At 47.5% G+C, this 27,713-nt stretch overlaps 2 protein-coding genes across 4 annotated transcripts in view; one reads left to right on the top strand and one right to left on the bottom strand.

The window, feature by feature from the left end:
- LOC126521752 (uncharacterized) overlaps nt 1–27,713 on the bottom strand; it is a 136,668-nt gene that overhangs the window by 11,965 nt on the left and 96,990 nt on the right. The gene's annotated exons all lie outside the window — the stretch shown is intronic.
- Nucleotides 11,403–27,713, top strand: part of cher (filamin A protein cher) — a 129,482-nt gene continuing 113,171 nt past the window's right edge. The window contains exons 1-2 of one of the 2 annotated variants that reach the window (XM_050170412.3): nt 11,403–11,520; nt 26,681–27,164. In XM_050170412.3, coding sequence (XP_050026369.1) covers nt 26,816–27,164 — 349 coding nt within the window. In that variant the 5' untranslated portion in view covers nt 11,403–11,520; nt 26,681–26,815. The remainder of the gene's footprint in view (nt 11,521–26,680; nt 27,165–27,713) is intronic. The other variant, XM_050170414.3, reaches the window with a different exon arrangement.

Genomic DNA, 27,713 nt, shown 5'->3' with positions numbered 1-27,713 from the left:
CAAACCGAAATTTGGTGAGGCTAGCGTTCAGGCCTTAACCAGATCGAAGGTTCGGGAGCTCGCTGCAAAGGCGGTAGTTGCGGGGCCGACGTTGTTGAACGATGAGAAAGGGTCAGAGGCGCAGCAAGCTGGTATTCAGAGCACGCCCGAACTGAATAAAATTGAGCCTGTAGCGTTAAAGGCACCAGATACTGGAGAGGAAAATCCCGACACGGGAAAGTTAGAAGAGCTGTCTCCAGATTTGCTCATCGCGCCTACGTCAGACGGACTTAACAGGTTGCTAAAAGTCAGCCGGTCGGCTTTGATAGCCGAGCAAAAGAAGGATGGCAGCCTAGAAAACATACGCTGCATTATCAAGGAAGGTATCGCCAAGAAAAATGCTCGCTTTGTGGAAAGAGGTGGGGTCCTGTACCGGAAGTATCTAGACCGCAGGGGAGTGGAGTTCGATCAGCTGATCGTGCCTCAATGCTATCGTCAGGATCTGTTGCGCTTGTCGCATGGGGGTTCGTGGTCCGGACACCTAGGAGTTAAGAAAACTAAGGACCGTCTCTTGCAAGAGTACTATTGGCCAGGGTGTTTTCGGGACGCAGACCACTTTGTGAAGACATGCGACACCTGTCAGCGGGTGGGCAAGCCAGGGGACAAATCGAGGGCGCCGTTGAAGTTGGTACCTATCATTACGGAGCTTTTTAGACGGCTCGTTATTGATACAGTGGGACCTCTGCCGGTAACAGCCGCGGGGTACCGACACATTTTGACTGTGATCTGCCCAGCGACAAAGTTCCCTGAAGCAGTGCCGCTTAAAGAACTCAGCTCAGTTGAGATAGTCAATGCACTACTGTCCATATTTGCGCGAGTTGGTTTTCCTGCAGAAATCCAGTCAGATCAAGGCACAGTGTTTACTAGCGCTTTGACGACAGCCTTTCTCGAAAGGTGCGGGGTAAGGCTGTTACACAGCTCAGTGCACCACCCCCAGTCGAATTCCGTTGAGAAGCTCCACTCCGTCATGAAGCGCGTGTTGAGAGCATTGTGTTTTGAACATCAAACTGACTGGGAGCTGTGTCTGCCTGGAGTGATGTTTGCATTAAGGACCGCGCCGCATGCGGCTACGGGGTTTTCGCCAGCTGAGCTGGTGTACGGTCGCTCGCTGCGATCTCCGCTTCGCATGCTTCGAGAATCATGGGAAGGCAGGGGCGACGACCCAGTCGTGGTAGAGTACGTGCTTAAGCTCCTCGAACGCTTAAGAAGGGCACAGGAGTTGTCAGGTGAAGCAATGGCAGAGGCCCAGCAGAGGGCCAAGGTTTATTATGATCGGACAGCCAGGGCCCGTCGTTTTGAGGTGGGCGATGAGGTCATGATATTGCGCACATCGCTAAAGAACAAACTCGACGTGCAGTGGGAGGGCCCAGCACGGATTGTTCAAAAACTGTCGGACGTTAACTACGTGGTGAGTCTGCCAGGAAAGCGGAAAGCACAGCAAGTTTACCACTGTAATCTGCTCAAACCCTATAAGCAACGGGAAGCAGTGGTGTGCATGATGGTAAACGTTCCCGAAGAGCTTCCGGTCGAGCTTCCGGGACTAGGCTCAGTGACGAACAGGAAAGACACCGATCAAGTCATTAGTGACTTAATAAGTAAAGCATCGCTGTCGCCTGAGCAGAGAACCGAACTACACCAGCTCTTACAAGAGTTTCAAGGTCTGTTCTCTGAGAGGCCTGGTAGGACTTCTGTCCTTACTCATGACATAGAACTTACCTCCCCAGAGCCAGTACGATCCAAGGCGTACCGGGTGTCACCCCGCCAGAGCGATATTATGGAGGCTGAGGTAAAGAAAATGCTACAGCTCGGTGTTATTGAAGCAGGTGAGAGTGATTATACCTCCCCTTTGATTTTAGTTGAGGTACCGGGCAAGGAACCTCGTCCTTGCGTCGACTACCGCAGGCTTAATTCCATCACTAAGGATCAAATTTATCCGATCCCTAACATCGAGGAGCGCCTTGAGAGAGTGAGTAGCGCTCAGTTTATTTCCACCCTAGATCTTGTCAGGGGTTATTGGCAGGTTCCACTTACAGAAGAGGCTAGTAGGTATGCGGCGTTCATTTCACCAATGGGGACATTCCGTCCTAAAGTTTTGAGTTTTGGTTTGAAGAACGCGCCATACTGCTTTTCAAGCCTCATGGATAAAGTGTTGCGGGGACAGCAAGAATTCGCTTTACCGTATCTAGACGACGTAGCGATATTCTCCGCATCCTGGCCTGAGCATATGGCCCACTTGCGGGCAGTGCTAACCCGCCTGCGCGATGCGGGCTTGACAGTCAAGGCTCCCAAGTGCCAGTTAGCACAGGCCGAGGTTGTCTACCTCGGACACGTGATTGGTCGGGGTCGTCGCCGCCCCTCTGAAATAAAGGTGGCCGCTGTGCGAGACTTCCCGCAACCGCGCACGAAGACCGATATTCGGTCGTTCTTGGGTGTCGCCGGCTACTATCAGAGGTACATCCCCAGGTACTCTGATATCGCGGCTCCCTTGACGGATGCTCTAAGAAAGACAGAGCCGCAAACACTCGTCTGGGATGAGACAAAGGAAAGAGCTTTTAGCGCCCTAAAGAGCGCCCTAACAAGCCAGCCTGTGCTACGATCGCCCGACTACACAAAAGGGTTCGTTGTTCAGTGTGATGCTAGTGAGCGAGGCATGGGCGTTGTACTGTGCCAACGGGAAAATGGAGAAGTAGAACACCCCGTCCTGTATGCTAGTCGTAAGCTGACGAGTCGTGAGCAGGCGTATAGCGCCACCGAGAAAGAGTGTGCGTGTATCGTGTGGGCCGTTCAGAAATTGTCATGTTACCTAGCCGGCTCGAGGTTTATCATTGAAACGGATCACTGCCCTCTCCAATGGCTGCAGACCATCTCTCCCAAAAATGGCCGCCTCCTGCGCTGGAGCCTCGCTTTGCAACAATATTCCTTTGAGGTGCGTTACAAAAAGGGGAGTCTCAACGGTAACGCCGATGGCTTAAGTCGAAGCCCCTAACGTGGGAATCAGCCTCAAAATTGCTTGTTACTGATGTTTTTCTTCCTGAGGCAGGAATTTTAACCTATTGCTTTCGTGTAGTGTTTCAAAGTGATGATGTGCTTTCTAGTGCAATTTTCCGATTGGTGGACGCGTTCTGAGTGCTGCTAAACTACTGTAAGGAACTAGGCAGCAGTATAAAAGGGGAAAGAGCCTGGCAGGGCTTAGTGAGGGTTGTGCCGTGCTTGCTGACTGAGCGGTTGACTTTCAGGCGTGGTTCTAACGCTTGCCGGAAACGAGAACAAAAATGTCAACTCTCCCGAAGTCACTTTGCAGTGTCCTGTGTGAACCTGAACGTGAGAACGAGGCCTTCTCTGTGCGCTGCGCTCAAGAAACGCCAAAGGACGCCCGACTTCGGTTATGAGCATCATCGAGCGACATCCCTCCGGACAGCGGATGCAGTCCCCTGACCATCGGGATCTCCTTCCCCCGGCGGGGCGGTCTGTTACGTTTCGCCTACAACGCGCGGTAATGCCGGCGCGGATGCAACGGACGCCGGGGCTTTGTTCAAAGCGGCGGACATTTTGGCCCGTTCGACGCCGCCGCAACGCCTACCCGCCAAGCGTGTCCAGGCGTGTTTCAGTGCCACGTGTCTTCGTGTGTGCGTGTGTGTGTGTGTGCCCACGCTTGTCAAAGCGCGGCAGCCGGGGAGCGGAGCTCCCCAAGTGAGGTGCCAGGAGGTCTGTCCGTCGGCGGGTTGGCGATGCGTCACTACACTCGGCTCACCATGTCTCTCGGCTCGACCGTGCGCGCCGTCGTGGGCTCATGCTCCGCCGTCGCGTGGGCTCATCCCGTGACCTTCCTTCTGGCCCGCGACGCCGAGAGTATAAGAGCAGCTGCCCCCGGACGCCAGGAGAGAGGCTCCGATTTGTACTGTTGAGTTACGTGCTCTCCCGTCTCTCCACTTCGGTCGACCTGACCGGCCGCTCTTTTGCTATGTTAGAATAAACAAGTTGTTCTGTTACCAGTCTTCTCATGCTTTGCCGGGACCTTCGGATGCTTCCAGTGCCCCAGGCCGCCAGGCCAACGCTACCCTTGGGGCTTGCGACCCATTCGCAATAACGGGCGCCAGCACCGAGTCACCAACAGTCCCCAGATGGCACAACCCAAGGCGGCAAAGAGAGACACCGGGAAGAATGCTAATTGCATTAAAAAGCTTTCTTTAAAAAAAGGCCTTCTTGTTCTAAGCGAACATGGTGATCAATATCCGCAACCTACGACAGCCGTATAGCTGGGTAAACTCTTCTAGGGTGTACATATTAGTGCGACGTGGAAACAAAGACTTTGTAGGAGGGAGTAAGAAAGAACAGAGCGAGCGGCAAAAATTCAACTGTTTATTCGTAGAGCGGAATTTAAATGCGTATTTCTATGCTTACCCAACGAGAAAACCGTCCGTCCGTCCGTCCGTCCGTCCCGTAAGAGGACCGCTTTAAAGATAGCGCCCGCAGTAGCGAGCGAATTCATCTTCGTGCTGCCTCTCGCTTCAACGCCAACGAAGCGACGAGAACACAGCGCTCACGGAGCTCTCGGCACACGCCGCATTCAGTCAGTTTCGCAGATCGCTTTCAAGACACGGGCCCGCGTGTCACTCTTCAACGCCAAGTGGGGAGAGCACAGCGCGCGAAGCTATCAGCTGTCGGTACTCCTTGTCGGTATCGCATATCGCTTTCATGGGTACGTTTACTCACGGTTCATAACGGTTCGACGCGGATGAATAAGATGCTAAAGAACGATAACGATTATAATGATCAGAACGTCATCAGCGCACCTGGCGCCGCCACCTGCTGTACTTTGCTTGCGTCATCAATGGATCTTGCGGCGCCGTCAGCACCAGTTGGTGTCGCGGCAGCGCTGTCGTTTGTACTCGCCGTATCATGTTTTATAACATTCATAATGACACCGGGCTGCGTAGAGATGAGCAAGTGGCACAATGCTTACACACACTTAGGCAACTCCCAGAGGAGTTTCTGCGTGATCTTTTTTCTATAGCTATGTTTAGATGCTATAACACTGCATAACAGCTGTTGAAAAAGCGGCCATACGTGCCAGCTGGTGCCTAAATTGAAGCCATTGGTGGCGCAGTGTCTGGCTCGTTTCTCATTCAACGTACAGACATGCTGAGACAATCGCTCTGGGGCGCCGGTGTGAAAGCTGAATAAGGTTAGGCATATTTTCCTGTGTATTTTAATAACCTAAAAGCATTTTTGAGCATTTGCTATAGCTTGTAACAGTATAAACTTAGATAAACGTATACCTGTGTGACGAGCGCCCTTCCCACTCGGCGAGAAAACCCGCATAAATAAATGATGTCCAATGTATTGGACAATACCGTGCACAGTACGAAACCTTCAAAGCACAAAAAAAAAGAAACAAGAAAGACAACAGTTCCTATGTTTATAGTCACAGCCTTGAATTAGAATATTCCCTCTTACGTTCAGGCATCAATAGTTGTCCCAAAATAGATTCTGAAGCCTCAGCTATATGCTTGAACGGATCAAAAGCGTACATACGCTGTAGATGTAAAGCCTTGGAGTTAATGGCACATAACCATTCGAGGGGATTGGCCAATAACCGGTTATTCGAAAAAAAATAAGGCAGAAGAAATGTAAAATTCAAACATTTGATAATATTCGTTGATTAGAATCAAACGAAATATACTGAAAAAAAATTAAATTATTAAAATGAAGGACTAAATAGGCTCAGTGCAGAGCAAGACCCTTTTTGTTTGTTTGTTTGTTTGTTTGTTTGTTTGTTTGTTTGTTTGTTTGTTTGTTTGTTTGTTTGTTTGTTGATAAAAATACTGCTGAAAAAAACATGCGACCAGGCCTTTCCTCGGGTCGATGCACGCTGTATGCTGCCATCACGAGGATAAAATTAGGGAGCCGATAAAGTCCGAAAATTCAACCGGATACGAACGGTTTTGTTCACTGCAAGCGGTGTTTCAATACATTCGAATTCGTCCTGCTGCGCATACGATAGACGACACATGCTACGTAGCGCGCGCGCGGGCGCGTAATTGCGATTCCCGCCTGCGCCACGGCTCCGCGTCGTTATGGAGATGCGATTCGCCGAACCGGCGTGCAGGCCTTGGCCGCCCCGAACGAAAGCTGCCCTCCTCGGCGGGGGGGGGCCCCGTCCGCGTGCGCCAGCCAAAAAGTCGTCGCGTGACCACAGAAACGTGACGTAGAAATTTGCATCTTCTCGCACCTGCCCGCTTACCGAAGCACGCAGAACGGAACCGTTTAAAAAGCTTGCTTTCACTTGACTTATTTTCTTTTTTTTTTTTTACGGTCAGAGTTGTTATAAGCCAGCCAGGCGTTTGTATATGTAGACGAGGTGTATGTTTTCAAACAATCGGGCACAGGGGGCATGGACACAAAAAACAACAACAAAAATAAAACAAATAGAGGTTGGAACTTTTCTTGATTGCTGTTGATTGATTGATTGTTTGATTGATTGATTGATTGATTGATTGATTGATTGATTGATTGATTGATTGATTGATTGATTGATTGATTGATTGATTGATTGATTGATTGATTGATTGATTGATTGATTGATTGATTGATTGATCTTACAGTAAGCATTTTACAGATATGTATTGTGCTGACGCATCTGAATCTCTAGCGTGAGTCTTAGTTGTTCACCGCTCCAACAATAATCATTGCTAAGTAATTTTAGGAACTCATGATATGTATCTTGCCTTTCGTGAAACAACACGCTACTATAGTTGGCCTTTCTCTTCTTTTTACTAATTTATCCTTTGGCAGTCATTTGTGTCCTCTGTGAGTAACTGGTCTAGCTGAATGTATCCTTCCGCACAATCTAGACCTCAACCACCAATCGTGAATTCTCGTTCTCTTGCCACGAACAGTACCCTAGACTTCTGCATCTTAATCCTCAAACTTATCTCTAATGAGTTTGCCGGTTGAACTCTTTATATATTTGCTGCGAGTCATCTCCCGCTTTGCTGAAAAGGACAATGCAATCTGTAAAACGCAGAGACGTTCCCCGTTGGTTTTCACACATAATCTACCTCAGTCTAACGGCTTGAATACTTCTTCCGAGCATGCAACGAATAGCTTTGGAGTGGCTGTGTTTCGCTACTCGATACCCTTCTTAAACGGTATTCTTTTTTTTCGATTTGTGATGAATACTGCAGTTTTGATTATTCTTCTTGCTTGCTGTATGCACTCGCCGCCTTTGCCTTTCTTTCTTTCTTTCTTTCTTTCTTTCTTTCTTTCTTTCTTTCTTTCTTTCTTTCTTTCTTTCTTTCTTTCTTTCTTCCTTTCTTTCTTTCTTTCTTTCTTTCTCAACCACTCGCGTCTGGACGACGCTGGTTATGCAAAGAATGCATCGAGAGACAGAACGGGCGTTGTTTTTACCGGCCCGCACGTAGGCAATAAATCAGCGCCGCGCACCAAAACGCACGGTAAGCGGGCGAGCGGCGTCAAACTTAACGACCTCGTTGAGGACGCACCCTGAGAAGCCGGCTTTCTTCAACGCCCCTGAGCTGTGCCAAGAAACCAGCGTCCCTGGGATTTCCGCTGCCGCTGCCGACGTGTTTTTTCGTCGCTCTATTCTCTCTCTGCTCTTTCTATTCTCTTTCGTCGCTCTATTCTCGGAGTGAAAGACGAAAATTCTCTAGAGAAGGATAGAGCGCCCTTCTTTCCGAGCCCAGTTGTCGTCGTGACAGGCTAACTGCGTCGAAGACACACCGATACACCGTTGATTTCGCAGGGGCGCAAGGAGGAACAACGATGGTTCCAGTGACGCAAGCTTCTGAGGGAGCAAGGCTACGCGGGACCCACTGGCGGACTGCCATTTTGCCACGACTTTGTCTGTTTCTCTCTCTCTCTCTCCTTTCAGTGCGAAAGCTTAGTGGTGCTTTCGGTCGTGCTTTAAAGCGGGTGACGGGGTGGGAGCCGTTTGTCTGGGATGGTTATGTCATCCCTCGCAGTCATCCTGCCCGTCTCACGGTAGGTATCACGCAACAAGAATTTCTTCCACTCGATTTAACTTTTCTGACGCGTTGGAAGGCTTGTGGACAAAGAATGAAGGGTCTAAAGAAATGGTAGAAATCTATACAGGCAAAGGTAGAGTGTAAGAGACGGAGGAGGGAAGTGGATGGGGGAGGACAAAGACGGTTATGAGGAGCGACGTGGAGGATACAGGTCAGGGGAGTAAATACGGTAACCTGCGTTTTTATTCTGGCGGTTTTACAAGAAGTTTTTGCGTTACCGTCCCTCTGTTTTCGTTTCTGACTCTGGCATCTGGCAAGGCCAGATGAAGTTTTCCGCGTCGCCTACTTTGTTGCACCCCATGCGACATGGACAAATAGCCCGACGCCCCATGTCTTCTAGATCAACGCAGCACGAACTCATAGGCGCAAAGCGACGGCCAAAATTTTTATCACTAAATATGCCGAAATTTCAGCACTTATAAAATTTTGCTACTGAGTGCTTGCTGTAGTGTCAACAGCACAAACTCTTGCTAGCCTGATTTCGGTATTTTGGACTTTAGAAACAACTGTACTGATGCCATTACAGTCTAGCTACGCTAAATAAGGAAATTATTACGTAGGAAGGCGGTTAATTACTATTGATACAACTCTCAATTTTACCGGCGTAAAATATTGTCGTCAGTTACACCTACACAAGCTGCCGCGCATGAACATCATGAGACAGGCATTCGAGCGGTGGAGCTGGCGATGGCGCGTGACTGTACCTGTATTTGGCTAAGATTACGACGCAGGCTTTTCGTTATGCCATTTCGGAACACTAATGCAGTGAAAATAACACGCAGATACGAGAAAAACGCATTTACACACATACACATAGCCATGTGCGTGTGTTCAAGTGTTCTTTTCGCTTCCTAGTCATGCTTGCACTATGCTGTTTTTTTACGTCTCGCTTACGAATCACACCGGCAGACAGTTACCGCTGGCATTTAGGGGACCAGAGAAAGCGACCCATGCGTCTGTCTTGTTTACAGTTGGATATACATTTGAGAAATCGAATCACGCCCTTGTTTCTGCGGGATGGCGCAGGAATGCCCTGCAGTTTACGCTGTGAATTTCGCAAACGCGAAAGAATAAATATGGCGTCGGCGGGCAGAGAGGCGTCTCTGCAACACGGGGAGGAGGTACGGGAGTGTATATACACATAACACGGGAGCGCCCAGCCATAAAGAACACGCGCGGGGACGCCAGAGTCAAAATATAAACGTGCCTCCTCCACCTCGACTCTTTCCACCGTCCTTCCTCCAAGCCATGTCACCGCAATACTCCGAGAGGCAAGCTGCATCTGGCGTGGTACCTCGCACTGTTTACGCTAGCGAGATTGAACGCGTCTCCGCGATCACGCTAAATCTGACACAGGCAGGGCGGGATTCGAGCAGCGCTAGCAAATAAGAGTGAAAGAGAGACAAAAAGAAGGGGGAGAGGGTGAATAGGCTGCTGGCTACGCACCAAACGCCGATGTTCTTTCTCGCGCGGTTCTTGTGAAGGTTGCAAATGACTCACTACACGAAATGACGCACCCAAGCACGAAAAGATAATGATGCGAAATTCGCTATAAGCGGCACTTTTGAAGCCGTGTTCGATTACAAACACTTGTTTTCGTGAGCGAGGCAGGAATGCGTGAAAAACGTCACGAAGTGCACGATGTCAAAGCAATATCAGTTGTTAAGGCATAGTGCTAAGGCGCAGGTTCTTCTTGGCATTTGATCTCAGGCAGACCTATACGGTGTTAGGAAAGAGAGATAAAATGATAGATGACGAGAAGGATGGCAAACATAAAACGTCCGTACTTTATGGTTTTCGTGTAATCTTTAACTGTCGTTAGAGATGTTACTAGCTGTCACAGAGGTGAAAACACCTTGTCGTTACAAAGCTACCGCGTCGTCTCGTCGCCCACTACCTTTGCATACATCACTGTATCGCTTTTCCTGTTACATTGTCTGAAAGATACTAGAAACCCTTTTAACCATATGCTCTTTCGTCAGTGGCCTATGAAACTTTTAAGAACTGTCAGCTTTCTAGGGCGTCAGGCCCAGGAATATTCAGGGGTCGTCCATTGTCCATATTGAATCGGACCATACACGCGAAGAGATGCAAAGAAGCTAATTTCGGGGCCGATATGAAACCTGGTTCCATGCAAATGCCCCCAAGATACATATCGAGGCTTATTCGGGAACTTCATAGTTGCCTTCAGTGAACTGAAAGAGTCTTTGTGCATGCATTGTTTCATAGTCTTTCGCTGCTCTACTATGATTTATTGTGGAACAGAACACTGTTCTTCTATAGATGGCTTTGAATCTACTTTCGGATACTGGTGCCATTTTAATTAAAGAAAGAAAAAAGTGTATCATCTGCAAACCCAGTCGTAAAATGTACATGGAAGCCCCGGAGGATAATGACGTATGCCAATAAGCGTACGCGATAACTATCCTGAGCACCATCTACGTCACCAGTGCGCTACTAATGGTCTCACCTACCGCAAGATCCCGACTATGGTATTGACGCTACGGGAGCATAGACGGCACCTACTAGCCGAAACGTCTACGAGGTGTTGACACTTCGCCTCTGAGCATCAGTGAGCTCTCTCAGTCGCAGTGTTCCTTCTCAGCGCTATTCCTTGACTGCTGTGATTGCTTTGCAGTATGTTCTCTCACTGGACCCCTCACGTTGACAGGCGTCGTCGCTGCTGACGCGTGGTCCCGCCGAATCCTCTGAGTTTCCCCCCTCACCATCTCCGTTATTCTCGGACCAAGCAGAGGCGGAACCATCGAGAGAAAGGGAGTGCAGGACAGATAGGCACACGGAGACGCCGGGAAAGGGGGAACAGCGGGGCGTCGTCCCTCCGCTGTCAAAGCGCCGACTTCGAGATTTTCCTCCGGGACTTTAACGACAGCACTGCATCGCGACACAGAAGTTAGCGTGGCGTAAGCTTTCGCTGTGCGCCACACAGCAAGGATTTCGAGTTGGTTGGGCGGCGTACAGCGCCGCAGTTGACGGCTATACGCCTCCGGGGGACCGGTGGTGTCTTCCCCTGGACTCGCTGACGACGTCTTGGTTCTCAAGTTCGGCCGGGCCAAATTAGGCTTCACCGGCGGGGGAGGAAAAGAGCCCGCCGGGCGAGACTCGGACGCGACTGCTATTCATAGCACGCGCCCGGGAGAGGGACCGCCGCGCCGTTGTCGTCAGTGCAGCGCCGCCTGGAACCCCCCCTTCTTCCCACCGCGGTCTGCACCGCGAGCGAAAAAAGCCGTACCCGGCGCGACGCCACGGTATACACGAGCGCTAACTACTGTAGTACGCGTCGCGCGGAAACCTTCGTTCAATCTGTGCGCGCTGTCGGATCGTTGCAGCTCTTCGAAAGCCGCGGTTGAGTGGTGTGCACTGAAGTATAGACGCAACCCGGAGGAGGATCCTTGGTGGCGGTCGTGCGTAGCAGGTGAGACGGGACGGTTCCACACGCGTCCGCTTCCAGTGTGCTTCGACTGGGATTTGAGTTGCGGCCGGGTTCGAGGTTGCGACGCCTTCGACCACCAGTGCGGCAGGAGGCGTGCCGTGCGCTGACAGTGCGGCCGAAACGGCCACGGTGACAGCGCGTTTTGGGCGGGGCGGCGCCATTATGCTGTCGATACAGGAACTAAACTTTCGAATCGTGAACTATGTCGGCGTGAACTTCGCCAGTGCAGGATAGAAAAAATAATCGCGCCTAAAGTTCTCCAGAGCAGGTATGCTTTTGAAAGTTCGTGGCACCCTGTGAGTTAGAGGTCCGGGGCAACTCCTGCTCTGTGGAATTGGATTATCCGGCACGTCATCATAAGCCTTTCGAGATTCAGCACCCTTTAGAAGTATGTAGCAATGGCACGGTATCGCAAAATAATTGTCAGGCGTCTCCGTAAAGTGAACGCATTTCCCTGACGACAGCAGCGATGTGAGAAGACCGGTAATCTCCCCAGCATATATACAGTCGTTTAAGATGAACGCCGACGCGAAGTCGCGTATCGCCGTGCTCGCTTACCGCTGGGCAGGGCCGATACCGGCGCCACAAAGCGGCACCATTATGTAAGCGGAGGTAGAACACCCCCACCTTCGATGAGGTTATGGCGAGAGCGATTCCACTGAAAAAGCAAACAAACAAAGCATCTCCTTTACAATAACACTGCGCACAAAGCTCTGACTTGTCCCTCCCTCTCCGACAGCATGGTTTTGGCAACCTGTCCATTCGAGACCTTAAGTAGCTCGATTTATGCTGCCACGCGCAAAGGAAAAGAGAAAAAGAGATGTGTTCGCATTTCTGTTTTCTCAAGGCTGCCTTCGCGCTTTATCTTAACTTTCTTGCTTTTCTGATTGATTCGTGGAATCTCAAGTCTCACAGAAACACTGGTGCTACCATAGACGCCGTAGTGGAAAGCTCCGGATTAATTTTAACCAACTGGATTTCTTTAACGGACACCTAAATCTAAGCAAACACGAGCGTTTTCTTTTTTTTCTCGTTTTTCTTTTTTTCCTTGCATTTCGTCTCCATCGAAACGCGGTCGCCGCGGTGGCCGAATCGAACCCTCGACTTCATGCTGCGCAGCAGAACGCCATGGCCACTGCGCCTTCCACGACTGGTATAGCATGTAGTCTCCATGTGAGCACTGCGAAATCGCAAATGTTTCTCGACAAAGCTTATGCATCTCCTGGCGCTACCAAATTCTCAATAGGCAACTCAATGCAAATGTATTTTTTTCTTCGGGACCATGTCTCGTGTACCAGCTAGCCAGCTTACTTCTGCAGCCGCAGCATGCACATCTAAACTCTATGACAAAGCGAAACGCACAACGGTGCTTGACTTCTTTTTTCGTTTCTAATCCTAATAATCCTGACTGCTCTATGTAATATTCATAGGCTTGGGAGAACACGCTTCTATATCGAAAAGCGGCAAGTCTGTATGGCTGCCTCGGTGATTTGCCTCAGTAACACTTTAAATGCGGAATGCCTTTCTACAGTCGTTACTCTTCGCTTGAAGCGGCTCTTTCTGGTAAATTAATAGACAGGTTAGATTGAAAGCTCATTCAGCCTGTCAGCGATAGATAGACTCGAAGACATGGTTTTTTTTTACCACATTACTCAGCTCTCAGATTGAGCACAGGTAGTCAGAACTTCATTTGGGAAGACTGCACTGTGGCGTTTTCTCAGTATATAGCGTTCGCTATATCTTTATGCGCACAATGTCAGGGATTCAAATTCCGGCCTCTGCGGCCATGTTCCGATGGACCAAATGCTAGATATATATACATATATCACAGATGGTCAAATCACAAATGATCACTAATAATTCACCAGAGCCCTCCAATTCCTCAAAGGACATATTCAGCTTTGGCACGTAAGATAGCACCACTTACTCATACCAATCTGAAAAATTTATTTTGAACAAAACTTCCCGCTCTGCCTCTAAAACTACTCATATATTCATATATTGTGAATCGGCTGGTTGTTTAAGATGTCAGCAGCAGGGTGGTGGCCTGGCAGACTCGGCCCGCTCGACAGATGTGCTGACGTGTCGATTTCGCAAAACGGACGGTCGACTGTGAAATCTTCGCGCACAAGGAACGAGTGCTTACAAACTGGTTTCTCGGTCAACCTAGGAATGCATTTTGGATCGATGGATTTGAGTCACGTTTATACACAACGTATTGGCGGTGTCCGACATCCGGACGCAGAGGCCGCAGGAAGAGGTCCAGACGGCAGCGTACGTACTGTTTATTTTGGAGCAGAGGTCGCCGTTTAAAGGGAAGCAGAACAGACCGAAACTGCAATTAAGGAGCATAGAACAACAATGTTCTTAATAGGCGAACTTCGCTGTAACCAAGATGATCCCCCTGACGACACGCAGCAGGTGCTATGGTTTGACGCACGCTCTGTCAGTGTACTCACTTTCTATGCGCGACGTTAAAATAGTTCCAACGGAAACAGGAGCATAACATCTTCGTCACGTCTGCTTTCAGTAACTCAGCCAATCACCGTGCACTAATTGTGATGTATACATTCATGGTAGCAGTGTTTGCCACTACTCGTGCTCAAAACCGACTGCTCGGATACCCTTTGGCCGAGTCAGTATGTGGCATGCCATTACGCAACTTTGGAACAATACCAGATCAATGAGTTTCCGTGCAAAATGTCGGACTTTGATTATCGAAAATCACGTGATTGTCAGTGTATTTCTGTGCAACACACGCGCACACACACACACACACACACACACACACACACACACACACACACACACACACACACACATATATATATATATATATATATATATATATATATATATATATATATATATATATATATATATATATATATATATAATGAATGTTGAATGAAAGATTTTATCTCGAGTTTACTCGCATAATATTGCGTTTTATGATGTTTTTCTTAGTCTACCAGAAATGAACGTTTCGTAAAATACAGCAGGGGAGGCCATGGCGCACTACGGAAGCAAAGTGCGGTGTTTAAAAATAATGTTACTGACTCCTGTTAACTATATTACACACTAAAAGAAGGCTGGATGCGATTTTGCTTCAAATGTCATGATTAATATTTGTCTACATCGTGGTAGCCTTATGGTGGCCGTATGCGCCCGTTAAGATCAGCAGCTTCGAGACCACTGAGTCTCATATGCATGACGCTACGGTCGTTCAGGTAGCCAAGCAGTGTGCGGGCCGTGAGCAGTGCATTAATGTTACTCTGGCACTGCTTCGCTTAAAGATCCGCTTCTTTTTCCTTTTTTATTTGTATTCTCTCAATTCTCCTGAGTGACAGACTTGCAACGTTTCATTGGAATCGTTAAGTGTTTTGAATTCACAGGCAATTCACTTTACCACTGAATTTCCTGAGAAGAAATAAATTTCACCACTTTCAAGAACCCATGCCTCTATATAAATTATTTTATGTGGGCATTAATGCACACCCTCGGTATTTATTCTTAATGCGCTATGCAATATAGCATCAAACAATATAATTGAACGACTAAATAAGATTAGTCACTGTCATACAAGATATTCTATGACCAATTAGACATATGGTGGTTACTTGTAATAAATGCTGTACTGTCCGTACGTCTGTAGAACGTTGCGCATTTCAATGCATTTAGGTTTGTGTTTATCTCTTTCATTTTTACTTAACTTAATGTTGTTAAAGGGACCATGGGTCTCGTCATACCGTATTGTGTCGTTTGTGTCGTATTGTGTCGTATTGAGCCATCAGTCAAGGAAAGCCAAACCAAACCATGATGATGATGATTTATTGGCATCCCTTTTGAGACGGGACGGTGTTAGTCAGCTGCCTGCTTGAGTTACTCAGGTATGCTATACATGCTTTTCATTCTAGCATTTTTGTATACATCTCTCTAATCTTTTTTCTCGCACTCAAAACTTCTCTACCTACGTTGTACCACTACACATGGCTGTAGAGGATCCAGTCGTATCAATCTGTTCCCTGCCTTTTTCCGCACAATGCTATAAACGTCTCTTGCTCATCTCGACTGCTGAACGGTTGATGCGTCCGTCCACTTTAAATCCAAGCGCTTCTGGAAGGTGTACATAGGAGAGTTTTAGACTAGGGGCGACGGTACTGCGCGTGCGCAGACCCAGACGTAGGGGTCTGCGCATGCGCAGTTTCGTGGACCCTGGTTCTTGCGTACGCAAGCCGCTTGCGTCCACTAAGCTAAAACTCTCTATTACCTAGGGTCACACTGGGTGTATCCCATCGCATTCCATTGGGGTGTGCTGACAGGTCTCCGGATTTTCGCTACAGCATGCACATGCTGTAGCTCCGGTGTGTTTTTGCTCCGGTGTGTTTTTGTCCTAAGGCAATAAGTTAAAGCCTGAAACAGCAAGGCACATCCCTTCGCGTTATCATACACATTCCCCTTTTACTTTCTTTCTTCATGTTCTTGTAAATCTCCATGGTATTTCTTGTTTCCATTCTTTGCATCCACTTCACTGTCTCTGTTTTTCTCACTTTCTTTCTAATGGCTCTTTCGATTACCCTGTACTTGGTTGCCAACTTTCTTGACCTCTTCTTCCATTCGCTTTTCAGGTGCAGATATTTGTGCATTCTAGCAGTCCATTTATTTCGATACCCATGTTTCTGAGTCTTCGTTCAAAATTAATGGTGCTCTGCGCTTCTCTGACATCTAACGAGGCGTCTGAAGTCGGACGTTTATTGGTATGAAACCTTGTGCTCCAGATCATGACCTCCGAGATCGGGAGGTGCGACAGTTGGTAGCGCCGCCATGTCCCAAAGGCCACGTTGCAGACAAACTACCTTTTTATTTAGCACTATACCACTCACCCCCCCCCTTCATCCCCTCCCCTCTACCCACACACTCACACACACACACACACACAACGGAATGGTCCGTTAAATGAGCCGATGAACAGAAAGGCCCCTTGCAGGCTCGACGTCGGCAATACGGTGGCGCAAAAATAGCGCCGCAGCGAAGCAAGCGCCTTATCTCGCGGCGTGCTCTGGCGTCCTAGGAAGCGGCCCGTGCCAGTTTAGGAGTCTAGATAAAAGCCACTTAAGAAAGACGGGCGCTTCAGTGCGGAAAGCAGGCGGCGCTTAGCGAAACTCGTGCCGTCCTTTGCAGTCGCGCCTGTGACGTGTGCGCACAGCACACCACGGAATCCGCCAGACAGTTTCCTCCTGCATTTCCCCGATCTTAGAATTAATGGCGCGGATTCTGTCTTCTACCTTCTTCCATCATCATCATCATCATCATCATCATCATCATCATCATCATTATTATTATTATTATTATTATTATTATTATTATTATTATTATTATTATTATTATTATTATTATTATTGTTATTATTATTATTATTATTAGAGTGGAATCCCCTTCATTTCACCTCATCTCGGTTAATTCGACTTCTCGCTTAATTCGAAGTCATAGAAATTAAGTTCCTACGGTGTGAAACAATACATTGCTATGAAATGCAAAATCGTTTAGTTCAAACGCGTGGTTTTTCGGTTGATTTGACTCCCAGCGATCCTCACTGGCGGCCCCTCGTGCGCGCAGCTTGGGGTTACCAAGGGTTTGAAAACACAAGAAATCAGCAGACGACGCTACTGCTACAATATAAGTGAAGCTACCTTTTTTTTACTCGCCCTTTCAGAAATTTCAGAAGATTTCTTTTCAATCCAACGTTGAGGCTGTGTTCTTCGCCGCATGCTTTTTGAGTGACGCATCAAGAGAAAAAAGGCGTTACTGAATACTTATAACAAAAAAAAAGGATTTCAATTCGTTCATTTAGCCACCGTTATTTCGACCTTTCGGATAATTCGACAAAATCTTTCGATCCCGCATAGGTCGAATAATAATAATAATAATGCAAAGTGGATATTAGTTACCCTCCCTGGATGTTAACATGTCCTAAAATAGAATTATCGGTTGACGGAGTTATATCTAAGAGAGGCATGTCCATAGTAGCCGCACAACAACTGGCACTCTTCCAAATGTACTCATATCCCTAGTACATCCACGTTTATACAGATGGTTCGTGGCACAAAAATTCCTCGACTTCAGCATTCGTCATTCCACATTTAGCGCTAGAGCAAACATTTACATTATCCCCGGAGACATCTTCCACCGTAGCAGAACTGTTGGAAATCCTGTGTGCTTTGCGTTTCATAACATCAGAAAAGCATTCGCAAAAATGGGTTATCTTTACGATTCGCAAGCCGCTCTCACATTACTACAGGGCAATAAGAAAAATTCTTTGAACACTTTGCTATTATATGAGACACTCAAAAAACTTACAAAAGCAAGCGCAATGACCCACGTAATTGCATTTCAGTGGATACCTGGGTACGGCAATATTCCTCGTAATACTGCAGCGGACGCAGCTGCGAATCGAGCGCACAATAACGCAGAGACAACCACTCTTCCCCTCTTGCGTAGTGAAGTCCGTCTGCTCCTGAGACAGATTTCCTGTCGCCTCAGCGAAACTACCTAGTTTGATACGCAAACTAAGAACTCGGAGTTATACTTTATAGACCCATGTATAATATTATCAATGCCGGAAAATCTAAGAGACAACAGAAAATTTGCAACATTGGCAAACCGCCTGCGTCTTGGTACTGCGTTTACGAAACACTTCTTGTACAGGATAAGACGTGTCTCTAGTCCGCAGTGTTCTTGTGGCCATCCAGACGAAGATGTGCATCATCTTCTTCTCAAGTGCACGAAATACAATCCACAAAGAAGGGTACTGCAAGCAAATTTGTTTATATTAGACAGAAGACCATTCACTCTAAAAAAGATACTTGGCCCATGTCCAACTGAGGGCCTTCAGGAAAGAGAACTTCTTGCTCTGAAAACGTTTTTAGAGGACACCAACATTTTGGGAAAATATTAAGTTTCAGATGATCCGAATACGCTAAATGAGTAAAATAAATGTTGTTCATGGTTCATAACTGGTTTATGCGGTGATCTCAACTTTTACGCAATATGTGTAATTCTGTTCTGTACTAGCAGTGTATACATGTGTTGTGTGTTTTGGCTGTTCAAAATATCTGGCTTTACATATGCGTACGAGTACTGAACTCATGCACAAAACTTTGCGATTCATGTACTGTTGGACTGTATATTTTTTATTCATCCAGTGTTATACTGAATGTCATATTTTGTGTCGCTATTCTGCCTTTTTACGCAAATTTGTTAGTTATTATTATTATTATTATTATTATTATTATTATTATTATTATTATTATTATTATTATTATTATTATTATTATTATTATTATTATTATTATTATTATTATTATTATTATTATTATTATTATCATTAAATAAAAAATCGAAGAACCCGGAACCGCCGTTGTGACACGCGACGGCGCAGCCTGGAACAATGGCGGCAGCTGCCATGCCGAGGTGATGGCGCGAGCGGAGAAGCCGGAGGGCAGTGCGCGTGCGTAATGGTGACTAGACGAGCGGGCATGGTCCTCGCCTGGGCTACGCAAATAATGTGACTGCTGATTTCAAAGTATTGTAAGTTGTATTGAAATCAAGAGCAACAAATGCACGGCACACCGCGCTGTCATATCTTGATTTGGACATCCGAGAGAGGAAGGGGAACAGTTACCATCTTTGCCTATGCCTACGCCCCGTTGTCAGACTAAACGCCGCACGCAAAAGCCGCGTCACATCAGGGAGGAGCTTTGTCCCGGGCCTCACTCTCTTGCATGCGTAATCATGCGAGCGACAATTAAAATTTGGGGTCGGATCTCTCGGAGCGCAGACACGCTAGAAGAATTCTTCCAACTGATACCGTGTAGAACCATTACTGCCTCTAACTTTTGATTACAAAGATACCCGCTTACTGCAGTCAAAAAAAAGATTATTATTCGATATTAGTTCAGTGGGCTGCTGACAGCGATAATTATCATCTCACTTTGTGTCCCTCTGGCCACATAACTTATTTGCATAGGCGGTCTTCGCGTGTCTCCCTGTGCTGGCTTAATTAAAAAAAAAACATAAAGCTTAACTTTGAACACCCGCCTGAATAACATGCGGATGCTAATGGTTTATGTAAGCTGAAGAGCAGCTTATACGCCGCAACTGTTTACGCCGATGACGGCCCCTGTGTACCATCCACTAATAGCCGTTCTTCCAATCATCCGTTATCAAACGAACCTCCGTGAGCTGCGGTGTTTGCTCATTTTAGAGCGTACTCGTACTTTAAAGTTAACAGTAATGAGAGCTAGGCCGTCGCCTCAGAAAATTGTATTGCTGATATAATGAAGTGACGTGAATAATCTTTAAAACGCCGAATATAAGCCTTAAGAAAACGATGATTGATTGATTGATTGATTGATTGATTGATTGATTGATTGATTGATTGATTGATTGATTGATTGATTGATTGACTGATTGATTGATTTACAGATAGATAGATAGATAGATAGATAGATAGATAGATAGATAGATAGATAGATAGATAGATAGATAGATAGATAGATAGATAGATAGATAGATAGATAGATAGATAGATAGACAGACAGACAGACAGATAGATAGATAGATAGATAGATAGATAGATAGATAGATAGATAGATAGATAGATAGATAGATAGATAGATAGATAGATAGATAGATAGATAGATAGATAGATAGATAGATAGATAGATAGATAGATAGATAGATGTTCGTCTCTGCGTGCATAGTGGACTCACTTCCTCCTCCCAAGCATCCTGCATTGCGAAGCTTAATGTTATGGTCTCTTTGCTAGTCAGCTCACGCTTCTCTAAAGCGTAACCCCCGCCATGATGGTGGCTATTCACTGTTCCCGCAGCTACTGTGCAACTGTATAGCAACAGCGTTCGCTTCGTATTCGCCTAGTCACGCGCGCTGTTCCGAGCCGCTCGTTATCCCATTGTGCAAAGTGTTCCGGCGGCGCCTCGAGAGCACACGCGGCGTCCTAAGGCTTCTCGATCGCAGCAGCGATAGCACGACGGGAAGCTGCTCGCGGTGGAAGAGCGAGCGTGGACACGGATGTGGCTTGGAACGAAGCCAGTGGTGCAGTTAGCGTAAGGCGCGTGGACCGTTTGCCGACGAAACAGTACAGTGGACATGCGCATACGCTAAGAGTTCGTAAACGACCGGAATGTAAATTAGGAATCCTCAGGCCAGCTGGGACTAACACATTACTTCATGTTATCAAACAAGGAACACGCGACATTCGTTGAGGTAAGAGGCAAAGTGGAAGAGCTGATTCGCAGAGTCGCGGTGCTTAAAGAGAAATTACCTTATCGCGGGGCAGGAACGTTAACCTCCGGTAGTTATGGGTGGCGACCCCGTATACGGGGGAGGTAGTGCAGCAGTGGGCCGTGAGGAATATCCTCGTGGAGGGCTGTTCATGAATTCTGTCACCTGAGGATTCGTGACGTGCACCCAAATGTGACCATACAAGCGTCTTTGCTTTTTGCCTCCATCGGAATGTGGCCGTCGGGTCTGGCAATTGAACCCTCGACTCATGCAGACTGCCATGTCCACTGAGTCGCAGCATCTGTGGTCGAGTGCCCGAGTAAACACCGCAATAAAGATAGGGTAGCGACGCTAAAGCCGAAATTTGGCTGCAGCTTTTCGCCATAGAGCAGGTAATCAGCAACAGTTCTTTTTTTTTTTTTTTTCGTTTTGTTTAGGCGGCTGATATACAGGGTGTCCTAGCTAACTTTAGCCATAGTTCAAAAATATGCCGACGCACTCTAAGACGATGCGACCGAATGCATGTCGCTGTCTATTGTACGGAGTAAGTCACACTATTTATTGGTATTCTGCTTAATTGCATAATTAGTCATGATTAATTAACCAACTTCTAAAGCAACGAATGTAGGCGAAAAATTCCAGTTAGAAAGTTGTAGAGCGATTTACAAAACGTCCGATTAGACAGTTTCTAACTTTCTATCTATTAGGCAATAGTGTTTTTCCGGTTACTGCAGATGCCCGCGAAATAAAAAAAAATTACCACGTGGCATGCCCGCTTGCGCGTCGTGATTGCAGCGCTCCCAAATGTTTCTTGTACAAACGAACACAGTATCTAGCAGGGTGTGCTGCCGCTTAAAAGGCGACAGGGCAGTGACGCAGGCGTTGGCTGTGCGATTTACGCCACCGATGTGTTTCCCTCGCGGCAGTTCATGATAGCGATAAGCAGGCGCAGCGGCAGCCCACCCGGCTAAATGCTATGTTCGTTTGTACAAGCATTGTTTGGGAGCGCTGCAATCACGGCGGGCAAGCGGACATGCCACGTGGTATTTTTTTTCTTTATTATTTCGCGGGCATCTGCAGTGACCGGAAAGAACACTAATGGAGGGGTGGGGGGGAGGGCTATAGACAGGAAGTTAGAAACTATATAATGGGACGTTTTGTAAATCACTCTACAATTTTCTAATTGGAATTTTTAGCCTGCATTCGTTGCTTTAGAAGTTGGTTAATTAATCTTGAGTAATTATGCAATGAAGCAGGATACAAAAATAGTGTGACTTACTCGGTGCAATAGTCAGCGACATGCATTTGGGCGCATCGTCTTATAGTGCATCGGCATATTTTTTAAACTATGGCTAAAGTTAGCTGGGACACCCGGTACATCGGCGCAGCCCATCGGCAGAACGCGGCGGTTGCTGGCATCTCGAAAGCCGCTGCATAGTGATGCGTCAAGGTAGTGGTGTTATTGCTGGCGCGGTTCACGCGCCAGTCAGTTATTAGAGAAATGTTGCCCTTTCATTTGCATTCTCTCCGCTAACAGCCACTTACCGCTAGAGGAATGCCCAGACTTCGATCATGAAAAAGGGCACACTGTATCAACTGCGACTAAGTTGAGAGAGTGGCGCCAGTGAAATTACATCACTTTGAGATGGTGTGGTATCTTTAAATGAGTAAGAAGATCTGGGATAAAAGGCATGCGCTGTGAATTAAATGTCTCATTACTCTTGTTCGCGCGCTGCAGTTATCAAAATTGTTAAAGAATAAGTGAGTCAGGGGCATATAGGACCCGATTTGAATGTGAGGTTGAATAGTACGGCATCTACCGCGCATATACATCAAAGATAAACATATGACATACATAAATATATACAGAACATCACGGTGGCGGCTACGCCGATTCCTAAAATTCGGCTGGAGTGCCCATATAGTTGCTATATCGCATTAAAAATCAAATTCGTTGACTTCTCATCGAGGGCTCTGCGGAGTCGTTAGAAGAACACCTCACTCATCATATGGCATATATGAAGGTTGCACGAGCTTGGAAGCCGTCGTTGTAGTCACCGAGAGACAGCTAGGGTCGGACTGCGTGAGTTTGGTTGCCATGCCGCGGGGCACGATATTTATTGCTCGGATCGTTGGCATGAGTTCAACACGAAGGCTGTCTGCGCGCGCCCTGCCGGAGAGGCACACAAGCGGCGGTCCTTGTCTTCGCCGCTCCATGCGCAGGTTCAAGTCGGTCGGCTAGTTGGACAAATACGGGATGTATGAGTCTGTTTTCTTGTCTTTTGCGAGCGTGTCTACGAGCGTTTACCCCTTAATGGTGCGCTGCGAAAAAAACTCCTTTTGTCCAACGAGCCTTTGTGCACGGAACCAGTACGCCAGTAAGAAGGGGTAGAAGGGACAGAGGGAGAGAGAGAGAGCCCGGATTAGAGGGAAGAAGAAGAAATGCTTTTTTGCCGGTATACGTATGTAAACTGTTATCAGGCATACGTGAAAACATTGTTAGCTGAATTGCAAACACCTGAAGGCTCGTGGGCATTTCCGAACACAATATACAACTAAACGCTGGAGACCACAAAAAAAGAAAAAGAAAGAAAAGATAACTGGAGTCTGCAGATGTTCACCTGAGAGCCGTTATAAATTTGGGGAAGGCCCTACGCCTGCTCGCCGCGGCGCCCGGTCGCTCTACAAAGTGTCATCCCAACTTTGGCAATTGCAGGTTCTATGATTTTACCGCAGCTTCTTATTAGGGCTTTCGCAAGTCCGCACTCTGTAGTGTTGTTCGTGGGCGTCTCTTTACTCACATATCTCTTTCTCTTCCTTCTTTCTATTCCTCTACTCACTTCCCCCAGCGCAGGGTAGCCAACCGGACTCTTGACTGATTAACATCCTTGGTTTTCTTCTCTCTCTCTCTCTCTCTCTCTTGTATTTCTTTAGCGAAAGTCCGTCTGGATATGCCTTCCGGTCTGGGTACGACGGTCGCTTTATAAACGCCCACCAGGCTACTTCTGCACGAGTTCGGATGAAGTGTTAAAAGACGCTGGCCCGAGCACGTGCGAAGTGTGGACGTGCAGCATGGTAATACAAACTTGAGAGGACGGGAGGACTGGGAAGAAGTTTCAGTTGAAAGCGCTCTAGCTGACGTTGTAAATGAAGAAATTGTAGATAGATAGCATAAACCGCGCACGCACCCATGCAAGCCGCACAAAAGGGCAAATACGAACATCTCTGCATTGTGAAGCAGAACGTCCCACGAAGTACTGAGCCACTACGATAGGTCAAAGAAAGAAAGAAAGAAAGAAAGAAAGAAAGAAAGAAAGAAAGAAAGAAAGAAAGAAAGAAAAGCCACACAAAAGGGCAAAGACGAACATCTCTGCACTCTGCAGCAGAACGTCCCACGGAGCACTGAGCCACTACGATGGGTCAAAGAAAGAAAGAAAGAAAGAATCTTTGAAAGTAACTCAGCCATCCACATCACTGAACACGAATGGAATGTGCTCGCATATGAAACTCGTACTGCGTCGGGCTGCAGCGCCAGCGGTATTCAAGAGCGGAGATAAAAGAAGAGGTCGTGGAAGCATATCCGCTAAAGCCACCTTTACCGTCCCTGTCAAGAGATAATAATTACACAATCTTCGCACAGATGGCACGTACCCACATGCAGGGCTCAGCGATTCAAATGCAATATAATCTTGCTGAATCTAGCTGACACCGCATGGCAGCCCGTGCTTGTCGCGCCACCGGTAGGCGTTTGGGACACCAAGATGATGCATTGTGGTATACTATGAAAGCGAGGCACATTGTAACACATCTTCTGGCCGAATTTGGCCCCCCGCTGGTTTATCGGTGGCGCAAAAAAAAAAAAAAAAATAACGCGCGCCAGTTGCCATGCGGGTCGATCATCGCGTTTGAATAGCTGAGATGTTATACGTGAATAGCGATATGTGAACGCGAACGTTCGTATAAGGTGGTGACCGTTTGGGTGCCGGAACCAGCACGCTGCCAGTGAAAGGAACGTCTGTGCAAAAGAGAATGCCTTCGCAACTCGTAGCTCCAAAACCCATCAAATGTATTGGCCTGCCATGCGCGGCCGCGTTCCACGACAGCCATACTTCGGAGTGCATAGCTTAAACATCGACACATCTTTGTGCATGATATTAAAGCTTACTTGCTGTGCATCGGCTGTCGCCATAAGGTTGCGGTGGCCTACACGGTGTCACAATGTCCTCGCATATAAAGACTGCTTTTCTGTGCCTGAGTGTTCTATACCATTTCGTTTCACACCCAAAGTCTTCGTAACAGAATAGAACTATTATTCTTAATGACTGCAATGAACCTTCCTTTGTTGTGCAACGCACAGCAAGGCAAGGCTGCAGTAACCACTGCAGTGAACACGCTGTCGAGATGTGGTATTTGTCCTTCGGCAATTTAATTTGCTGTCTGTCTCATTACGCAGAAATTGTGTAGCAGCTGATAAAATGTGAGTGACGACCTGTGCTCTCTAGCTAAATGTACCTTAAAGTAACGGGTGTGAATATCGTGCGCCAAGTAGTTCATGCGCCCGAGTCCTGTTATAACACCACTGCCACAGGCAAACGAGTACTGCAATCCTTCATTCGAGGTGTTAATTCTCGCATGCAAAGCGGGGGAAAATAAAGGAAAACAAAGGAAGGGAAACGTACAGTCAGAATTCCACTTGTCTATAGAGAGGTCAATTGGCCGATTTGGCCGCCCTCTCCTGCAAACAAATCAATTAAATTAAAATAAAAAGAAAAGAAGAACAGGCCGACTTCGCAAGGAGGCCACGCATGGTCATGCAGCATGTCACACGTCCATCCGCTAGAGGACATACATCAGTCGAACTTATAGCAGCTACCGCGAGGTGGCAGCGGAGGTCGCTGGCGCAGCCCGCAGCGGCCGCTCTAGACAAGTGTGATTCATACTGTATACTGCTGTACGTACGTGCCGCATAGGATAACGGTGCGAACGGTTTCCACACGAGGCCCATCTCCAAAACACTCTTCCTTTTTTTTCTTTGTCGATGCAAGACCGGTTCTGCTTATCTCGGCCACGTCAGCATATGGGCCCCCAGACGTTCCTTGATAAAATTCAGCATATGCCATCAATACGCGCACGTTAGAATGAAAACAGGGCAACAGCAGAGGCTCCCACTCTAAGCGCAGAAAGCAAAAGCGGGCAAATGTGGCTAGCGCTGTATGTGATCCAGTTCGCACATACTCCTGCTGCATTCTTTCTGCGTTTTTTTTTTCTTTTTCGTTGATCTTCACTCGGCCTATTAATTTACAGCGACGTAAAAGAGGAACCGGCGCTGCGGCTATTCTCAAAGAGCTTCACATAAACACACGGCGTCTCTTTTAGATCCACACACACGCACACGCGCACACACACACACACGCACACACATATATATATATATATATATATATATATATATATATATATATATATATATATATATATATATATATATATATATATATATATATATATATATATATATATATATATATCAACGTGAGGGAAGCCCTCACCACCAAAGGTATGGCCGGCGTAAGGCCAATAAAGCAGTAATAGAGGTTTAAAATAATCTACAGCGCAAATACACACGCGGCGTGCGGAAGGGGTGCTGCCGGGCGGAGGGGACGCGGAGGGCAGGGAGGGGCGCGGAATGTTTAAACGGTCCGACGCGGCGCCCGGCTGACCGACCAGCGGGCCGGCCAGTCGGGCGGGAGGGCCGATAGTGGCCGAATTCCGCGCTTCCAACTTGGGTTTATATGCGCGTTCCTCACCCACTTTCTCTCAAAACTCTCTTCTCCCGCAGGAGGAAGGAACGGAGCTTCTTCGTCCGGCCGGCCGTGCGTAAGAGGGGCAACCGGCGCGTTGTAAAGAAGCAGGCGGCGAGCGCGCGGAAGTGACGTAACTTTCACCGAAGGGAGGAGAGCGCACCGGCATCGCGATGGCTTCGGATCGGCGCGGCAGTCGAGTGGTGGCCTCGTCGCGGGCCGACGACGACGAGGACGTGATGGAGCGCGAGCTGGCCGAGGACGCCGTCTGGAAGCGCATCCAGCAGAACACCTTCACCCGCTGGGCCAACGAGCACCTGAAGACGGTGAACAAGACGATCGCCTCGCTGGAGACCGATCTGGCCGACGGGTTGCGCCTCATCTCGCTCATCGAGGTGCTCTCGGGCAAGCAGCTGCCCAAGCACAACAAGCGGCCCACGTTCCGGTCGCAGAAGCTCGAGAACGTGTGCGTCGCGCTCAAGTTCCTCACCAACCAGGAGGGCATCAAGCTCGTCAACATCGGTGAGTGCAGCTCGACCGAGCGCCTGCGGCATTACCACGCCCCCCTCATCCTCACCCCTTTTCCAGGACCCTCTCTCTTTTTTTTTTCTTGAGCATCACAGGTGTCAGGTTCAGAGTTCGACCCCCCCGCCCCCTGTCTGCGTCTGTCAAACGTGTGTTGGTGTATTCCTCGTGTCTTTAATTTACTGAGAGTATTGAGATCATGAAAGGGTAGCGTGATGTTAGCTAGTATAATTAACACGAAACAAAAAAGAAATATTGAAACTGGGATAGAAGCCGGGACACACAACCTGCCCCTATATCGAGACTTTTGTGCTAAATATTATCTGACGTCCCTCGCCAACAAGGCCCAACCTCCACACTTGCAAAGGTAGCGCGACGTTCATTTAATCTCAATTTAAAAGCGATGGATGCAAGACATAATTAAAGAGCCAACACCACAGGCAGTAAATAATTCTTCAACTAATGGTTAGCTGAGGAAAGAGCGCAATTAATATGGCCCTTAGTTCACGCCGAATTCATCAAGCTGACGCCGATTACAGGGGCCCA

Source organism: Dermacentor andersoni, chromosome 6 (assembly GCF_023375885.2).
Source record: "Dermacentor andersoni chromosome 6, qqDerAnde1_hic_scaffold, whole genome shotgun sequence".
NCBI classification, from domain to species: Eukaryota; Metazoa; Arthropoda; class Arachnida; order Ixodida; family Ixodidae; genus Dermacentor; species Dermacentor andersoni.
This window is presented reverse-complemented; position numbering and strand designations above follow the sequence as displayed.